This window comes from Mustela erminea, chromosome 17 (assembly GCF_009829155.1).
Source record: "Mustela erminea isolate mMusErm1 chromosome 17, mMusErm1.Pri, whole genome shotgun sequence".
NCBI lineage: Eukaryota > Metazoa > Chordata > Mammalia > Carnivora > Mustelidae > Mustela > Mustela erminea.
This window is the reverse complement of record NC_045630.1, coordinates 15987925-16008565: the sequence shown is the minus strand read 5'-3', so window position 1 is coordinate 16008565 and position 20641 is coordinate 15987925. Positions and strand designations below refer to the sequence as shown.

The 20641-nt window shown below is 37.3% G+C and overlaps 1 protein-coding gene across 5 annotated transcripts in view; it reads right to left on the bottom strand.

The window, feature by feature from the left end:
- Positions 1-20641, bottom strand: part of CEP350 (centrosomal protein 350) — a 155040-nt gene that overhangs the window by 55949 nt on the left and 78450 nt on the right. For all 5 annotated transcript variants that reach the window (XM_032318667.1, XM_032318670.1, XM_032318669.1 and 2 more), the window contains 5 exons: positions 13837-14006; positions 9857-10053; positions 9069-9253; positions 8489-8576; positions 102-248 (listed from right to left, as the gene is read on the bottom strand). In XM_032318667.1, coding sequence (XP_032174558.1) covers positions 102-248; positions 8489-8576; positions 9069-9253; positions 9857-10053; positions 13837-14006 — 787 coding nt within the window. The remainder of the gene's footprint in view (positions 1-101; positions 249-8488; positions 8577-9068; positions 9254-9856; positions 10054-13836; positions 14007-20641) is intronic.

The following is a 20641-nucleotide window of genomic DNA, read 5'->3' as shown; positions in this document are numbered from 1 at the left end:
GTCCTGGGATGAACATATCCATCAGATGAGAAAGTGAGGCAGAATTAGGCATTAGCAAGCAACATGAGGCAGAAAACGAATAGTGATTTTGTGTAATTTACCAATTTATTCTCTCCTGCCGACTTTAACTTCTCCTGTAACTTTATGGTGGTCTGTCGGATCCTCTCTATCTCCTCCTGCTGTTTCAGAATCAGTTGTCTTTCCTTCCGAGCTGCCTTATTGGCTTCTTGAAGACGTTTAATTTCTGCCTAAGGTTTAAAGAATTAGGAGAGTGGCTGAGATCTGGAGGATACAAGTTCCAAGGTAGCATTTTAAGAAGGCCCAATCATCACATACATCAAAACAAACAAACAAACCATAAAGTATTCGAAGTAAAATAGTATCGAAAAATTCTGAAGTACTGAAGGAGGAAAGTCTCATAACCCCAACATGTTAAAATAATTTAACATGATCCCTTAATTTAAATAATTATAACTACAACAGACTGATAATTTTCTATCCCCTTTTTAAATTTAAGATACTTCGTATTTTTCACATTTTTCCATAGTGCTACTTGGTCTTCACACTTATTTAACAGTTGCATAACAAGTAGTTAATGTAACAATTATTACTGGTTAGATGAACAAATCAAAGAGAATAAACCCTATTATGGCCCTTAAAATCACTTAAAGATTGCTTTAAAAAAAGAACGGTCTCCACCAGAAACATTTAAGACTATACTGCACCAAAGTCTCTCCACACAGGGTATAGCTAATTTTTCTGTCACTTATTAAGCAAAAGATGATATACTTCACAGTTAATAATTGTTAAAATTTAAGAGACTGTCCTCTTTTTCCATAAATTTATTTTAATCTGTGTTCCTGTCAATAATGTAAGCTTAATAAAGACAGTAAAAATTAGCGACTTATATTTTAGTCATGTTTTATATTTTTATAAACTATTTGAAAATGCAGAGAAGTGCACAAAAATACCTAATTTCTAAAATCTCATACTAGTACAACAATTGTTAATACTCTGTCATATTTTATTCTAGTTTTTATTTTGTGAAGAAATAAAACATTACAGATAAAACCAATACGGAATCTCACATCCTCAGAGGTAATCACTACCATGGTATATATCCTTCCAGCACATTATTTTAAAATTCCTCTACAGTTATTTGTACTTAACCTGCAAAAAACACATTGTTTGGTTCATATGTTTTTAGTATTTTATAAATAATATCACACACATATATTTTCAACCTTGCCTTATTTACTGGACATTGTTTTTGATACCTCTCTGGGTTGACTTACATCTAACTGTTGCACATTAGAGGCATATAATATTTCATGTATCCATTACCCCTATGTGTGGATAAAGTTGTCGTTCATTATTCCAAACAATGCTACAATGAACAACCTTATAGTTTTTGTCTCGGCACATGTATGATTTTCTCTAGAGCAGCAGTTCTTGAAGAGTGGACCATGGACACTATAGGATTCCCAAGGTCCTTTCAGGGGTTTCTCAGAGTCAAATAATCTTTATAATACTAAGACACTATTTGCCTTTGTTCACTCTCTCATGAGAATACAATGGCATTGTATGCTTTTAAAGAAAATAACTATCTTCCAAAAGAATTAGTATTTAGATTTTTGCAAATCTATTGTCTGGCTTGATTTTTTGAAACATCATGCATCAGTCATTTGGAAAATGTCGGTTCACTGATGTTGACATTTTTCATTATACAGTATAAAAAAAAATCACATTCTTTCACATCACCAGAGATCTCAAAAAAAAAAGTTCTGTAGCTTTAGGTGTTGGACAGAAATTTTCCAAAATTTTGACTTGAAAGACTGAATTTTGTCACTGGCAACAAATACTGTTACAGCTGTTTTCTATAAAGTAACAGGGACAATTTGTTCATTTTTGAGAAAATGACTGTCAAGTATATACGAATCTGAATAGTTTGTCTCTGAATAATTCTTTCAAGGAAAAATGATATTCCATGAAAAAAATGGTTAGGTCAGCTTGCAACTCAACTGCACAAAGGCCTTTCCTTGAGTTAATCACGGTCATCTGGTTTTCTGGTGAAAGTGCCTATTCGTGGGCTTCCTATGTCATGCAGAGTATGACAATGAAAGTACTCAAAGGTCAACACTCAGCAAAATTAGTAATTTTTACTACTTATCAAGACATTCTTCAGTGAAACTAGTGCTTTTTGTTTGTTTCACTGTGTGTGGCACTGAAAAATATGATGATTACTAGTATAGTTTGGGACCACTGCCCTGATTTGTACTAAGGCACTGGCAGTTTTACCCACCATTTTTTTTTTTTTATTTTGTTTATTCATTTGACAGACAGAGATCACAAGTAGGCGGAGATGCAGGCAGAGAGAGAGGAAAGCAGGCTCTCTGCTGAGCAGAGCCCGATGTGGGACTTGATCCCAGGACCTGAGATCATGACCTGAGCCGAAGGCAGAGGCTTAATGCCCTGAGCCACCCAGGTGGACCCCCCAACCATTGTTTTTGTACCACTTAGTACAAATGTCAAACATGAAAAGGGCAAATTCATACCCCACTATTAGGAAAACAGTTTTTACCTTCGTGACCCCAGAGCTTCACAAAGCACATTTTGAAAAGCTGCTATTAGCTTAGGCCTGAGTTTCTGAACCAAATTAATGTATAAATCCACCCAATCCAAGCCTAGAAAAGAAACTGTTTTACGGGGATTCTTGAGGAAAGATGTTTGCTTTTCTTTTCAGAATAAGCTTTAAGGTTATACAAACTGTTCACTTTAAAACGGTTAGGGGTGTACATGGATTATACTTTATAATGGTTATTTTATGTTATGTGAAATTTATTTCAAAAAAAACAAAAAAAGAATACGACATAGGAAAATATGTTCTTTGTTGTTTTGGATACAGCTGGGCAAAGACATGCGGCCAAAGTGGTTACAGAATCTCACTACTAGTCAAAATAATTCTTATGATACAACTGCAGTAAATATCTTAGTAAATACATCCTTCCACGCTGGTGCTTTTATTTCTGCAGGGTCACTTCCCAGGGGTAGATAGTTAGATCAGAGTGGTTTTTGCACACTTATTTTTAAAAATATTCTGAAGTACTACAGCGGTATCTGGGTGGCTTGGCTGGTTGGGTGGCCAACTCTTTTTTTTTTTTTTTTTTTTTAAGATTTTATTTATTTATTTGACAGAGAACACAAGTAGACAGAGGCAGGCAGATAGAGAGGAAGAGAAGCAGTCCCCCTGCTGAGCAGAGAGCCCGATGTGGGACTCGATTCCAGGACCCTGAGATCATGACCTGAGCCGAAGGCAGCAGCTTAACCCACTGAGCCACCCAGGCGCCCAAGGGTGGCCAACTCTTGATTTTGGCTCAGGTCATGATCTCATTATCCTGGGATTGAGCCCCACATCAGACTCTGCTCAGCAGGGAGCCTCCTTGAGGATTCTCTCTCTCTCTCTCCCTCTATCCTTACTCCTGTCCCCTCCCCAGCTCACATGCTTGTTCACTCTCTCTCTCTCTAAAATAAAGAAATAAATCTTTAAAAATAATTTATGAGAATGGTATCATACTGTACATATTCTTTTGCATCTTGCTTTTCTATAAAAACCAGTATTACGATTTTTGATAAAGATCTACTGCTGTAACTATTCAATATGATAGTCACAGCTCCATAGTCATATAAATTAAAAGTAAATAAATTAAAATTTCAGTTTCTCAGTTGCACTAGCCATGTTTTAAGTATCAAAAACTATATGCGACTCATCACTACTGTATTGGAGAGCAAAAATACAGAACATTAATCATTTCAGAAATCTCTGTTGAACAGTGCTGATATGTAATGCATTCATTTCCTGCAGTGTTGTACTTGCTTGTAGGAATATGCTTTGTTTTATCTATTCTCTTAATGAAAGGATTAAGCTGTTTCCATTTTCCCCTGCATATGTGTGAGGACTTCTCAACTATATACAAAGACACAGAACTGCGGACTCACAGACTGTATGTGTTGTCAACATGACCAGATACAGTCAAGCTGCTCCAAAGTGGTTACACCAGTCACCACTCCTACAGGTACACAGACCTTAGGTGACAAAACTGGAGACTTAAAAGGCTTCCAACTCAGTCTCCCCCTCAAACCATTTGCCTGTTCTTAAGCAGCACAGACAGAAGGCTAAGGACCGGGACGCCTGGGTGGCTCAGTTGGTTAAGCAGCTGCCTTCGGCTCAGGTCATGATCCTGGCGTCCTGGGATCGAGTCCCGCATCGGGCTCCTTGCTCAGTGGGGAGCCTGCTTCTCCCTCTGTCTCTGCCTGTGCTCGCTCTCTCTCCCTCTCTCTCTCTGACAAATAAATAAAATCTTTAAAAAAAAAAAAAGAAGGCGGCTAAGGAGCTACATACCAGAAACCTCTCAGCAGCAAAGGAGATATCCCCACAGTCTTTCATGCTGGTTTACCTGGCTTTCAACTGAAATTCCTGGAAGATTACAACCTAGGGTCGATGAGAAGCAGGAGGAGACTGAGGCCTACCAACTCTGCAACCCAATACTAATCCAGCTTAGTTCCTGAATGGATTTAAGTAAACCGCTGAGCACTCTAACTGCACAGCAGAAGAAAAAACAAGTTCTCTCTGGGGGGAGATAACATCACCTGGAGCCTCTGCAGTTATTTATATAGTAACCAGCATTTAATAAAAAATTACTCTTTAGAGATTCTTTTGTTTTTTTTTTAAGATTTTATTTATTTATTTGACAGAGATCACAAACAGGTAGAGAGGCAGGCAGAGAGAGAGAAGGGGAAGCAGGCTCCATGCTGAGCAGAGAGTCTGATGTGGGGCTCGATCCCAAGACCCTGGGATCATGACCTGAGCCGAAGGCAGGGTTTTAACCCACTGAGCCACCCAGGTGCCCACTCTTGAGAGATTCTTAATAATAGAGAACAAACTGAGGGCTGGGGGCACCTGGGTGGCTCAGTGGGTTAAAGCCTCTGCCTTCAGCTCGGGTCATGATCCCAGGGTCCTGGGATAGAGCCCCACATCTGGCTCTCTGCTCAGCAGGGAGCCTGCTTCCTCCTCTCTCTCTCTCTGCCTGCCTCTTTGCCTAATAAGTAAATAAGTAAATAAAAATAAGTAAATAAGTAAATAAAAATAAGTAAATAAAAATCTTAAAAAAAACAAACAAACAAAACTGAGGGCTGATGGAGGGAGGTGGGTGGGGCGGGCTAGATGGGTGATAGCTATGAAGGAGGGCACTTGTGCTGAGCATTGGGTATTGTTATACATAAGTGATGAATCACTTTCCTCCTGAAACCAATACTGCACTGTATGCTACTAACTAGAATTTAAATTAAAAAAATGAAGATAAAAACTATTAGGCATGCAAAGAAAAAGAATCATATGATAACAGAAAATACAGAGAGAAAATAGGAGCAAACACACAGATGTCCAAATATCTAGTTAACAGACAAGAAAGCTAAAATGACTATGAATAATGTGATCAAAAAATATGGGAAAAAACAGAGGGGCACTTGGCTGGCAGTGGGGTAAAGCCTCTGCCTTCGGCTCAGGTCACGATCTCAGGGTCCTGGGATCAAGTCCCACATCAGACTCTCTGCTCAGCAGGGAGCCTGCTGCCCCCTCTCTCTCTGCCTGCCTCCCTACCTGCATGTGATCTCTTTCTGTCAAATAAATAAATTAAAATCCTAAAAACAAAACAAAACACCAGAGCAGAAATACTGAAGTAAACAGAGAATTAAAATCTATAAAAAAGATGGAGTGCCTAGGTGGCTCAGTCAGTTAACTGTGCAGACACTTGGTTTCGGCTCAGGTCAGATCCTGAGCCCAAGCTCTGCATTGGGCTCCACACTCAATGCAGTCTGCTCAAGAGAGATCTCCCTCTGCCCCTCCCCCCAACTCTCACGCTCTCTAAAAATAAATAAAATCTTTTAAAAAGCTATCAAGAAGAAGAAAAGAGATATTATAGAACAAAAAAACACATTAAGAACTGGATGACTAACAAGACACATGACAGAGCAGAATACACCCACTAATGAATTTGAAAACAGATCAACAGAAACTCTCTAAATTGAGAGCATGTGGGGGTTTTGTTTGTTTCTAGAGAGTGATATAAAACCAAAACAGAGCAGTAGAGAAATATGGCAAAGGGTCAGAAGGTCTAACGTATTTCTACTTGGAGTTTCTGAAGAAAAGCAGAGAGTGAGGCAGAACACATGAAGAGATCGTTTTCAAAAACTTAAATACAACAAACAACAAATTCAAAATGCTTAGTAAATCCTAACAGTATGAGTAGAAAAGAAATCACACCTAAGCACATCTGAAAAAAATCTACGACAAATTTTTAAAAATCTTAAAACAGCCTTCAAAAAAATTAAGACAACTGACCTCTCCATAAAAACACTGGAAACTAGTAGACAATGGAAAATATCTTTTTAAATGCCGTAAGAAAATAATTCTATGCCTAATAAAAATATCTTTCAAGGGACACCTGGGTGGCTTAGCTGGTAAAGCCTCTGCCTTCAGGTCAGGTCATGATCTCAGCATCCTGGGATCGAGCCCTGTATAGGGCTTTCTGCTCAGCGGGGAGCCTGCTTCCCCCTCTCTCTCTGCCTGCCTCTCTGCCTACTTGTGGTCTCTCCAATAAATAAATAAAATCTTTTTAAAAAATCTTTCAAAAATGAAGGTAAAACAAGTGAACTTTCAAAATAACAAAATCTAAATGTGCTATCAGCAGTCATGCAGTAAAATATTAGATTCATCAAAATCCAAAGGTTTGTACTTCAAGGCACACTATCAAGAAAAGTGAAAACATGGGGTGCCTGGGTGGCTCAGTGAGGTTACCACGGGACTCTTAATTTTGGCCCAGGTCATGATATCAGGGTCATGAGATCAAGCCCCATATTGGGCTCCACAACTGACACAGAGCCGGTTTAAGATTCTGCCTCCTCTGTCCATGCCCATCCCCCCACCAGCCCCTCTTTGCTCGATCTCTCTTTAAATAAATAAATAAATAAATAAATAAGAAAGTGAAAATACAAACACACAGGATGAGAGAAAATACTGGTAAATCTAGTTTTTATTCTACTCTACAAACAGAAAGCTATTGTAATGTAAAAAGTTACCTATTTTAACTAAGAAATTTTTAAGTTATTTTGAAACCAAATTTCCTGGATTAAAAAGATATAACTTCTTTGAAAAAATTCCACATTTCTATTTTATTTTTTAAAAATTATTTTGAGAGAGTGAGAGAGGAGAGGGAAGGGCAGAGGTCAAGGGAGAGAATCACAAGCAAACTCCGCACTGCACGTTGAGTGGAGCCAGATGCGGGGCTGGATCTTACAACCCTGAGATCATGAACTGAGCCAAAATCAAGAGTCAGATGTTTGACCAACTGAAACACCCAGGTGCCCCCCAAATTCCAAATTTTTAAAGTTCATACAATCAGTGATGTTTCCTTGGGGTGAACATATATTAAAACAAAACAAAACAAAACTAGTTGAGCAATAATCCAATCTATAACTTAAATGATTATATTCCCACAGATCATCCAACATAGGGATCAGTAGTTTGCATGAGATCAATAAAGGAAAAGAAAACTAGAATCTAGAAGTACTAAGTACTTCTAAGTACTAGAAAACTAGTACTTAGTAGGCACTATGAAAACATTTTACACGTTACCTCATTTTAATCCTCATAACCACCATATGAAGTATTATCTTACTCCTATAGGTGAGGAAATTAAGTCTCAGAGAGTTACTGAAACTTGACCATTATATTACACAGCTGTAAGTGACAAAGCTAGAATTTAGATAATAGCTAACATTCATAAAGCATTTACCACTGTGCCAAAATCTCCTGTAAATTTATTATATGTATTAACTAATCTTTCCAAAAATTCAACAAAGTACATTATCATTATTATCCTCGGTTTAGAGAGAAACTGAGGCACAGAGAAATCAGGTAACTTGTCCAAGATTATGAAAATAATAATTGGTAGATTTAGAATTTTAACCCTGGCAATCTGATTCTGCAGCCGGAATTCTTAACCACTAAACCATGTTACCTCTCCCAGATTCCAACCTGAGATGTTTGAGTTCCCTCAGCCAAAATATTCATCAATTTGTAATGAGTATGTCCTGAAAATCTATTTGGGAAAAATACTGACTAAAAAATTAATCCAAAGAGACTCATTTACAAGTAACTTCTTTTTAAATATGCATTTCACACTATTTAACAAAGGAAGGCAGGTTCGACTCTACATTGTATTAAGTTAGTAGTGACACAAATTAGAAATATAGCAGACTACCAAGAAAGCAATCTCTGTAACTACTGTGGTATAGGCAAAGACAGTGGCAAATATCACATAAATCACACTTAAGGTGATAATAAGAAAAAGAGTCAAACAAAATAATAGATTCCACCATCTAACTTGCCTTAGGAAAAATTCTCTTAAAGACTGTTTTTCTTCTAACATACCTTCTCTTGCTGCAACCTTAAAAGCAAACCACGCTGTTTCTTCCGAAGTGGGGGCATTTTATCATCTTCTCCTTTGTCTCGTAGATGTCTGCAAATATTTCACATTGAGACAAAGAGTTGATTAAATTTCTATTATAATGTCAAGAATTCTCTACCACTGAAAAGTCTGAAACAATTTAACATTTTCAAACATGGAAAACATGCAGCAAAGGCTACCCCATCAAATATTTTATTGCACATATAATATATGCAAACTCTAGGCTGTGCCCTTTGAAGATACAACTGCTTTTAAATTTACAACACGGTAAAGGAATTAAGTATAAATAGTAACATGAGAGTCAGGTGATAAAAGAGAAACGCGAAGAGAATGTTATGAGAAGGAGGTCTGAGCAGCAACGGGATTCAAAGACTGCCGTATTTCTAGGTTAAGAAACTGGATTGGTGAAAAAAAAAAAGAAAGAAACGGGATTGGTCAAATTAAATTAAATGAAGAAACCCAAAACAGCTTTGAAGACAAAGCATCTCCTTGGACAGAAGAAGAAATTGGAAAGCGAAAACTATGTTCACTGAAACAACTTACTTTTTCTGATGCTCTAGCCAGGCTAATTCGGCCTTAGTTTTCTCCTTCAAGGCCTTCTCACGGAGACGCAAGAGTGAAGACTGGTGAGCCGCCCTCATTTCCTCTTCTTTCATATACTGTCGAACCATCTCCATAGTAAATTTAGAAAAACTATCTTGTCCTCCTGAGAATGGCATGCTCAGCTCCTAAAGTGGACATTTTATTTCAAGTTTATCATTACCTAAGCCTTTGGAACTTAAAATTGATATTGTTAAAAGAGGCATGTACTTATAAAAAATAAGCTATGTATATAAAAAGAGCTGACCATGTCAGAGAACTCGCTTCAAAAAAGGCACATGAGAGGGAGTAACACTCATCAGCTAATTTATTCAGCCAATGAAGTTTTAACAAACAACTACATAAGCCAGGTACTGTCCCAGGGGTATAAAGTTGGATAAAAACTGTCCCTGTTGTCCAAAAGGCTAACAATTTAGCAAGATGATACAAACTTTTAAAATGGAATAAAATGTTATAAGAGTGAAGCAATTGAAACACTAGAGACATAACACTGGCTCTAATCCTCAAAGGTCTTCTAAATTACTCCAAGGAGTAAGTCTATGTTCTTCTTTGTAAAGAAAGCAAAGCCAGATTCTGTAGCAAAAATTAGTATAGCTATAAAATTGCAATCTTAGGAAAATCATTCTGGTAGATGACACCTGAGTTCAAGTACAAAATGTATGGTCCTATCTTTGAGAGAACATATCCACAGCTATTTATGAAGTAATCTCCAGAGGTAAACTGAAGTGCACCTTGGCAGAAGACAGTGTTGTCTTTTCTGGAGAGGTTTCATCATCAGAGTCATCATGATGGCCTCTCTTCTTTTCCATGTTAAACCTGCGATGACTCTCAGAAGGTAGTAAAGATCGAAATGATTTTTCTTCTATTTCATCTTCTGTCATAGATTCATCAAATTTCAGGGAATATTCAGTTGCAATAGAAGTAGAATCTAAAGGAATTTGGAACAAGTAGATTTTATCATTGTAATGGGTTTCAGTAAGTATTCATTAATAAGCCCTTGCCGTCTCATTATGGGATAATCTAATAAATTCAGGGAATTGATGGTTAACAATTAATAGGCATAGCAATAAAAATTCACTGAAGTACCTAAAAATATGAGTACAAGATATATGGTAAAAGTGTAATACACTATATATAAACAGCTCTAACAAACAAATTAGAAAAGTAATAATTCTATAGAAAAATGAGAAACAGTCATGATCAAATGCATCACAAAGAGAATATGGTAAAATAAAGTAAAAAAAAAGTTTAACATTATTAGCAAAGAAATGCATATTAAAATTTTTTTAGAATTCATCAATACCATGGTAATTTAAAACATGATGGCTCTTGTGTGCCTTTGACATGCACTCCTCACCTCCAGTCCTTTTCTTATTTGGACAGCCTTACCTTCTAGTACTATAAGACATTCCAGGTTCATTTTGTATTTTCCCTGTCCAATCCTAGAATCAGTCATTTCTCCAAAGAGCTCTCATCTAATTTCTTTCATTAGAGTGTTTATAAACCACAATTATGGATACTGGGGTGTTTTTTTTTTTTTTAAGATTTTATTTATTTATTTGAGAAAGAAAGACCAGAGTGAGAGAGAGCGCACGAGCAAGGTGTGGAGGGGCAGAGGGAGAAGGAAAAGCAGGCTCTCAGCCAAGGAGGGAGCCTGATGCAGGCCTTGATCCTAGGACCCTGGGATCATGGCCTGAGCCAAAGGCAGATACTTAACCAACTGAGCCACGCAGGCACCCTGGCACTGGGTCACACTTGTTACTACTAGAGCATCACAGTTTCTTTTCTCTGTCAGTGGCCAGAGCTAGATAATGTATGCATGTATACTAACCGATGTACACACACACACACACACACACACACACACACACACACACACCCACCCATCCATCCATCCATCCAAAGATGGATTCAGACTGATGTCACTGACTCTAATCCAGCACCACAGGGTTCATTCCAGTCTTCCTTTCTTGTGTATCTAATATCCTTCTCCACCGAGAAACCTGGCTCTTACCATCCAACATCAATTTACTTATTTATTCAACCCCAATACATACGTAAGAACTGTTTACCTGTTCTTACGTATGTACTGAAAGAACTATTTACCTTTACCCCTGTGAAAAGCTCATTTACCAATTAGAATACAGTGTTTAATAAAAGAAATCAGACTCAAAAAACACATATTGTATGATTCCACTTACATTATTTTTGAATAGGCAAAGTGAAAGTCCAAGTACAGAAAGCCCATCAGGGGATGCTTGGGGAGGGCAGTTGAATGCAAAGGGTCATGGGAAAATGTGGGGGTAATATATCCTAAATCTTGAGCCTGACTGTGAAAACGTGGGTGTATATCACACAGTTGTCAAACTCATTTTACTATGTGTTTGAAATGAGTGCAATAAATCCATAAAATTGATTTAAAAAATTAAAGAAAGCCAATAGAAGACAGTAGTTGACAATATAAAGAAGGAATCTTATCCAGGAACTTTCTGAGGAAATGAGAGTCCAATTCACATTTTTTGTTTACCTCTACTAACACAAATATAAAATCAGAAACTTCCAGGGCTGATTTAAGAACTTAATAAATAAAAATATCACACACACACAAAAAGAATAGTGTTTATATTCTGCTCTCTTTATATTTAGGTTTACAATTTCCACTCAAAAATGCCATTTTCCAAAATTACTTAGGTCGGCTCCTTTTTCTTCCACCATCTTCAGTGTGGTTATGCCACACATTTGTAATAAAGTTAGATTCCTTTGTCATAGACTGCATTCTATTCTAGGATCTCCAACATCCTGGTTGATGTGTGTGTGTGTTTAGTTTGCACATGCTGAAATTTACTCTTTGTGATATACAGCTCTAGGGTTCTGAAAAATGCACAGCATCTGTCAGTAAATAAAGAACCATACAGGACATCCCTCACATAAGTTGCTTCACACTTAAAGTTCTCCTGTGCATCCCGTTTGTAGTTTAACAACTTCCTCTTTTACCTAACAGTTGAGAACCATTAATCTATTTTCCTACCCTAAAGTTTTGCCTATTCCAGAATGTCATATAAATGGAATCATACGCTATGTAGCCTTTTGCACCTTGCTTCTTTTGCTTAGTAAAATTCACTTAAAATTCATCCGTTATGTTGCATGAATCAATAGCTTGTTCCTTTTAATCTAGTATTCCACTGTACAGATGAACCAGTTTGCTTATCCATTCTCTTCGTAAGACATTTGGTGGCTTCTAGTTGTTAGCAATAATGAAAAATGGTGCTATGAACATTAGTGTATAGGCTTTTGTGAGGATCTAAGTTTTCAATTCGTTTGCCTAGGCATGTGATTAATGGATTATTATAAGACACTGAAAATGTCTTACAAAGCAGGTGTACCATTTTGCATTCTCATCAGCAACGAATTCAAGTTCTCATTGCTCTGCATCTTTACCGCCACCACTTTGTTGTCAGCTTTTTGGATTTTAGCCATTCTAACAGGTATGTTGTAGTATCTCATTGTGATTTTAATCTTCATTTCCCTAAGACATGATATTGAACACCTTTCCTAAATCTACTAGCCATTTGTATAGTTCCTTTAATGAAGTGTCTGTTCAGATCTTATGTACATTTTTAAATAGGGTTGTTGATTTTCTTGTTGTTGAGTCTTAAGGGTCCTTTATATAATTCTGGCTATAAGTCCTTATGTGATTTACAAATATTTCTAACAGTCTCTGGATTCTCTTTTCAATTCTCTTAACAGTTTTCACAGAGCAGTTTTTTAATTTAAACAAGCACAGCTTATCAGTTTTTCTCTTTCAGAGATTATAGTTCTAAGTGTTGTGTTCTAAGAAGTCACTGCTAAACAAAAGATAAGTTGGCTTTTCTCCTACATACCGGTTTTTAAAATGGTGTCGTTTCTTTGGATCTTGGTTGTCCTGTGGACTTTAGTTACCTTAGCTCTCCAGACCCCTAACTTCACTTCTTCCACGAGGGAAGGCTACTGGGCTCCATGGCACGCAGCCCGGAGACTGCCTTCAGGCAGTAAGCTGGAGCAGTCATAGTGCAGCTTATCGTTTTTCATCTCTCATGAATCAATAGCATTCACTGCCTGATGTTCAATGTCTTAAAAATAGTTATTTCATATGTTTTGTCTGATATTTGTTTTAGGAGGGAGGGTAAATCTGGTCCTGTTCCTCCACTGTGGTCAGAAGTAGAAGTTCAAGCAATTTAATTTCATATTGTTTAAAGAAGTGAAATATATCAAAAATCATAGCTCATGACATTTCAGATTAGTCACTTGACAGCGATAAATCTGCAGTTATTGGAGCCCGGCACGATGGCAAACAGCTTGAGAACAACATTAAGTCACAGATGGTTACTATCCTGAGACTCAAAGACACTTTCAATAAATTTGTCTTCACTCTTTTAATTACAAGCACTATTATTAAGATAAAATTTTACAGAGATTAAATTCATCCTGTAGGAGAAAATTAACAGATAATTTGTTTTCCTGTATCCTTTATTTCTCTCATTAAGTGGAAGTTGTCATTATGAAGTCATTATAGCTTTGAAATAGTTTCACCTAGATACACTTAATATCAGATTCAGATACACAAACACACACACCCTACCATGGTCTAACGAGCTCAGTCACAAATATCTCAAAGGGTTCTGGAAGCCTCCCCAAACAAGTTAACTGTACATAAACATGCAAGAAACATTACCTTTCTCATCAGGAAGAGACGGCACACTGTCACTTCGCAGAGAATCATCTACAGCAGTCTGAACCTGTTCATCAATAGAACTCTCCATCTTTTCACCATGAAGTTTCCTCTCATTTTCCTTAGAAGATGGAACTGAGGGGCTTTCTTGACGGCTGCTACCACTACTACTTCTGTTTATAGATATTATAGAAACAAACAAACAAAAAAGGAGTGATACGGTTCGTAAATTCAAAGTAAATTTATTCGGCAAGGGGAATGTGCTTCATGACCAAGGTATGAAATGATGAAACAAGTAACATAAAACATAAAATGCTAAGTGGACAGAGATCTGAGAAGAAACTATTGTAGAAAAGACAATGGCTTCACTCTTAGTCATGAAAAGCAAGCACTAATCTCAGACTATCACTTCCCCCTTTTCCTTTCATTTTAAAATCAAAATCAAGGAAAAGGGGCCTCTATTTGGCTGTTTCAACTTCCTTACTTTTCATCAACATCACAATTAATCACAATCAGCTTAATTCCAACTACTCTACTATAATCCTTCTTTCAAACTCAACCTAAACTTGAATTCCCAAATCCAATGGATAATTTTTCTGCAATATTAGATGGTCTTTTTTTTTTTTAAGATTTTTATTTATTTATCAGAGAGAGAGGGAGAAAGCGAGCACAGGCAGACAGAATGGCAGGCAGAGGCAGAGGGAGAAGCAGGCTCCCTGCTGAGCAAGGAGCCCGATGTGGGACTCGATCCCAGGACACTGGGATCATGACCTGAGCTGAAGGCAGCTGCTTAACCAACTGAGCCACCCAGGCGTCCCAATATTATATGGTCTTGATCTCTACCTCCTTCTTTAAAAGCACCACTAGCTAAAGCAAATGTAGCAAAATGTTAATATCAGTATAATGTGGATAAAAAATATTTAGGAACCTGTATTATTCTTGCAATATTTTTGTAAGCTTGAAATTTTATCAAAATTAAATGTTAAGAAAAAGACTTCTCTTTCTTACACTCCTTGTTTCTACCCTCACCAGCTTTTCTATCTCTCGAACCAGTTTTTCTGTTTCTTTCTTGTCCTTTTAATTTTCCTGGCTTTCCTTAAAATGATGGTGATTCCCAGAGTTTTGTTGTTGGTCCCTTTCTCTTTTATGCTACATACTGTCCCTTGGCAATCTTATGCATCTCTGTAATTTCAACTACTATCATTCAGACTGAGCCTTAAATCTGTATCAACTAGTTCTGCCTTCCCTTGACTTTAGGCTCAAGTTTCCAAATGCTTAGTGAATTTGTTTTCTTTTATATTTTTTTTACTGTGTTCAGTTAGCCAACATATAGTACATCATTAGTTTTTGATACAGTATTCAACGATTCATTAGTTGTATATAAGATCAGTGTTTTCCTTCCTCCTCCTTTGCTTTCCTTAGTTTATTCATTCATTTAAATATACACAGAAAGAGAGAGAGCCAATTACAAGCCATGTCTTAAGATCCTCTCCATAAGCTATATCCTCTTCTGAAATGCCTTTCCTTCCCTGCCGACCTATTTAAGACTGTTCTGCCTCCCTGATTTAAGACTTAGTTCAAGTATCATTTCTGTAAAGTGCTTACACACTTCTTCTCCCACTCCCAAGGAAGGTTTGGTACCTCTCTGCATTTATACTGCTTTTTTTTCTTTCTTTTTTTTGGTATGTTTCTATAATTGTATTTATCAGAATACTGTGCAATTATGTGTCTGGTTTAGTAAATGTTTTGGAAAGTATAAACCATATAATATAGCTATAAGGTAAAAGAGATAAAGCAGGAGAGAGCGACTGCTTTGGAGTCAAAAGGATATGGGATTAATCTCAATTACTCAGCAGTTATGTGCCAATCATTCACTCAGTAATCGTGAGGTAAACGGCCTACTACGTGTTAGGTATTTTGCTAAGTTCTGAGGATAGCAGTATAGCATGATCCTCACTAAGATGGCTATAGTAAAAAAGAGAGACAATAACAAATGTTGGTGAGGATGTAAAAAAAATTTTTAAATTTTTAGTGGGAATGTGAAGGGGAGCAGCTGTTTGGAAAAGCATGGCAATTTTCCAAAAAAGTTAAACAGAGGTATTTTACGACCCAGCAATCCCAAAATACCCAAAAAGAAATGAAAACCTATGTCCACACAAAAACTTGTATATACAGGTAGGTAGCAGCACTATTCATAATAGTCAAAAAATAGAAGCAATCTAATGTCTAACAACTGATGGTAAATAAAATGTGGGATATCCATACAAGAGAATATTACTTGGCCATATAAAGGAATAATATACTAATGTGTGATAGATAAACCTTAAAAACATTAAACTAAGTCAAAGAACTAGTCACAAAGGATCACACATTGTATGATGCCATTTATATGAAATGTCCAAAAGAGACAAATTCACAGAGAACAAATATACAAAGTAGCTTAGTGGTTGCCAGAAGCTGAAGAAGAGAGAGCAAAAGAAATGACTAATGGGGGGGCACCTGGGTGGCTCAGTGGGTTAAGCCACTGCCTTCGGCTCAGGTCATGATCTCAGGGTCCTGGGATCCAGCCCCTGCATCGGGCTCTCTGCTCGGCGGGGAGCCTGCTTCCTCCTCTCTCTCTCCGCCTGCCTCTCTGCCTACTTGTGATCTCTCTGTGTCAAATAAATAAATAAATTCTTAAAAAAAAAAAAAAAGAAATGACTAATGGGTGATGAAAATGAAGACCTCAAAGAATTTCTAGTGTACTCCATAACTGACAAGTAAAGTAACAAGAGATAGAAGGTGGTAAAGGCTCTAACAGTTATATATGGAGTGCTATGGGAGAACACAGAAGGGATATCTAAAGCAGACTAAGGGTAACACTGACTTGTGGAGGGGAGTAAAAGTAAATTAAATGAAATAGAGCGGGGAAGGTCTAGAAAGAAGGTATCTCTTGGAGGAGTCCATGATGGCAAAGGAGTAAGAGACCTTAGTTTTGTCTGGTCCCAGGAATTCAGGTAGGTAGCTATTAAATTATTCTGAATACCTGCGAACTCAACTGGAGATCTAAGAAAAGAGTAGCTACAAGTCCACAAACAGAAAAGCAACCACTTTCTGCAAGAAAGATAAGACAGAAAAACTCACCTCAAAAAAGAGAACAAGAGGCAGTACTGAATTCCAGGGACCTAATCAATACAGATATAAGTAAGATGTTGGAACTGGAGTTCACAATAACAATTATAAAGATATGAGCTGGGCTTGAAAAGAACATAGAGAACAACAGAGAAGCCCTACCTGGAGAAATAAAAGAACCAAAATCTAATCAAGTTGAAACAGAAAAGACTATTAATGAGATGCAATAAAAACTGGAGGCTCGGGGCACCTGGGTGGCTCAATGGGTTAAAGCCTCTGCCTCCGGCTCAGGTCGTGATCCCAGGGTCCTTGGATCGAGCCCCACGTCGGACTCTGCTCAGCGGGGAGCCTGCTTCCCTTCCTTTCCCTGCCTGCCTCTCTGCCTACTTGTGATCTGTCTGTCAAATAAATAAATAAAATCTTTTTTTAAAAAAATGGAGGCTCTAACTGCTAGAATGAATTGGACAGAAGAGAGAAATAGTAATACGCAAGATAAAATGATGGAGAATAAAGAACCTGAGAAAAAGAGAGATAAACAACTATTAAATCACGAGGGGAGGGGCGCCAGGGTGGCTCAGTGGGTTAAGGTCTCTGCTTTCGGCTCAGGACATGAACCCAGGGTCCTGGGATCGAGCCCCACATCAGGTTCTCTGCTTGGCAGGGAGCTGCTTCCCTTCCTCTCTCTCTGCCTGCCTCTCTGTGCACTTCTGGTCTCTGTCTGTCAAATAAATAAATAAAATCTTAAAAAAAAACAATCACAAGGGGAGAATTTGAGACATAGTGATAAGCAAAACAGCATCAGAATAATTGGGATTCCAAAAGAAGAGGAAAGAGAGTGGGGTAGAAGGTATACCAGAGCAAACTAGAGCACAGAACGTCCCTAATCTGGGGAAAGAAAAGGGGCATTCAAGTTTAGGAGGCACATGAGAATCCCCCTCAAAATCAATAAAAAAGGTCAGCACCTCAACATATAATAGTGAAACTTGCAAATCTCAGAGAAAAAGAGAAAATCCTGAAAGCAGCTCAGAACAAGAGGTTCATTACCTACTAGGGTAGAAACATTCGACTGGAAGCAGCCCTATCCACAGAGACCTGGCAGGACAGAAAGGTCTGGCATGATATACTCAGAGTGCTAAATGAGAAAAATACACAGCTAAGAATACTTAATCCATCAAGGTTGTCATTCAAAATAGAAGGAGAGATAAAAAGCTTCCAGAACAAACAGAAACTTAAAGATTTTGTGATCACTAAACCAGCCCTGCAAGAAATATTAAAGGAGATCCTTTAAGTGAAGAGAGAGCCCAGAAGTAACATAACTAGAAAGGAACAGAGAAAATATACAGAAACTGTGATTTTACAGGTAAGACAATGGCACTAAATTCATATCTTTCAATAGTTACTCTGTCAAGGGGCTAAATGCTCCAATCAAAAGACACAGGGTATCAGACTGGCTAAAAAAGCAAGACTCATCAGTATGTGTCTACGAGAGACTCATTTTAGACCCAAGGACACCTCCAGATTGAAAGTGGGGGGTGGAAAACTATGTATCATGTTAATGGACATCAAAAGAAAGTTAGGGTAGCAATCCTTATATCAGACAAATTAGATTTTAAACCGAAGACTGCAATAAAATGAATAAGGACACTATATTATAATTAAAGGGTCTATCCAATAAGAAAATCTAACAATTGTAAATATTTATGCCTCTAACATAGGAGCAGTCACTTATATAAACTAATTTGTAACAAAAAGAAACACATTGGTAATAATACCATAATAGTAGGGGACTTTAACATTCCACTCACTGGAATGGACAGATCATCTAAGTAGAAGATCAACAAGGAAACAAGGGCTTTGAATGACACACTGGACCGGATGGACTTCACAGATAATATTCCAAGGATTCCATCCTAAAGCAACAGAATATACATTCTTCTTGAGTAAACATGGAACATTCTCCAGAAAAGATCACATACTAGATCACAAATCAGGTCTCAACCTGTACCAGAAGACTGAGATCATTCCTTGCATATTTTCAGACCACAATGCTTTGAAACTGGAACTTAATCACAAGAGGAAATTTGGAAAGAACTCAAACACGTGGAGGCTGAAGAGCATCCTACTAAAGAATGAATGGGTTAAAAAAAAAAAAAAAAAAAAAGAATGAATGGATCAACCAGGAAATTAAAGAACTTTTTTAGCAAAGGTGGTCATAAGAGGGAAGTACATAGCAATACAAGCCTTTCTCAAGAAACAAGAAAAGTCTCAAATATACAACCTAATCTTACACCTAATGGAGCTGGAGAAAGAACAGCAAATAAAGCCTAAATCCAGTAGGAAAAGAGAATAAAGATTAGAGCAAAAACCAATGAAATAGAAACCAAAAGAACAGGAGAACAGATCAATGAAAGTAGGAGCTGGTTCTTTGAAAGAATTAATACAATTGGAAAAAACCTTAGACTTATAAAAAAGAAAAGAGAAAGGACTCAAATAAATAAAACCATGAATGAAAGAGGAGAGATCACAACCAATACCAAAGAAACACAAACAATTAAGAACAGTTAAGAACAAACAATTAAGAAATAAGAACATACTATGAGCAATTACATGCCAATAAATTAGGCAATCTGGAAGAAATGGCTACATGCCTAAAGACACATAAACTATCAAAACTGAAACAAGAAGAAAGAAAAAACCTCAACAGACCCATAACCAGCAATGAAATCAAAGCAATAATCAAAAATCTCCCAACAAACAAGAGTCCAGGGCCTGATGGCTTCCTGGGGGAACTCTACCAAATATTTAAAGAAGAATTAATACCTATTCTTCTATTCAAACAATAGAAATGGAAGGAAAACTCCCCAACTCTTTCTTTGAGGCCAGCATTACCTGATCCCAAAACCAGACAAAGACCCCCCACCAAAAAGGAGAATTACAGACCAAAATCCCTGACGAACGAGGATGCCAAAATTCTCATCAAGATACTAGCCAATAGGATCCAAGAGTACATTAAAAGGATTACACACCACAACCAAGTGGGATTTATTACTGGGTGGGACAGGTGGCTCAACATCCACAAATCAATTAACATGATACACTACATTAATTAAAAAAAAAAGGGGGGGATATGAACCATATGATCCTCTCAACAGATGCAGAAAAAGCATTTGACAAAGTATAGCACTTCTTCTTGATTGAAACTTTTCACAGTGTCGGGATAGAGGGAACATAACTCAATATCATAAAAGCCATCTATGAAAAGCCCACAGCAAATATTATTCTCAGGGCAGAAAAACTGAGAGCTTTTCCCTTAAGGTCAGGAACACGTCAGGGATGTCCACTATCACCACTGTTGTTCAACACAGTGCTAGAAGTCCTAGACTCAGCAATCAGACAACAAAAGAAATAAAAAGCATCCAAATTGGCAAAGAAGAAGTCAAATCCTTACTCTTTGCACATGACAGGATACTCTATGTGGAAAATCCAAGACTCCACCCCAAAATTGCTAAAACTCATACATGAATTCAGCAAAGTGGCAGGATATAAAATCTATGCACAGAAATCAGTTGCATTTCTATGCACTAACAATGAGACAAAAGAAAGAGAAATTAAGGAGTTGATCCTATTTACAATTGTACCAAATACCAAGATACCTAAGAATAAATCTAACCAAAGAGGCAAAGCATCTCTACTCAGA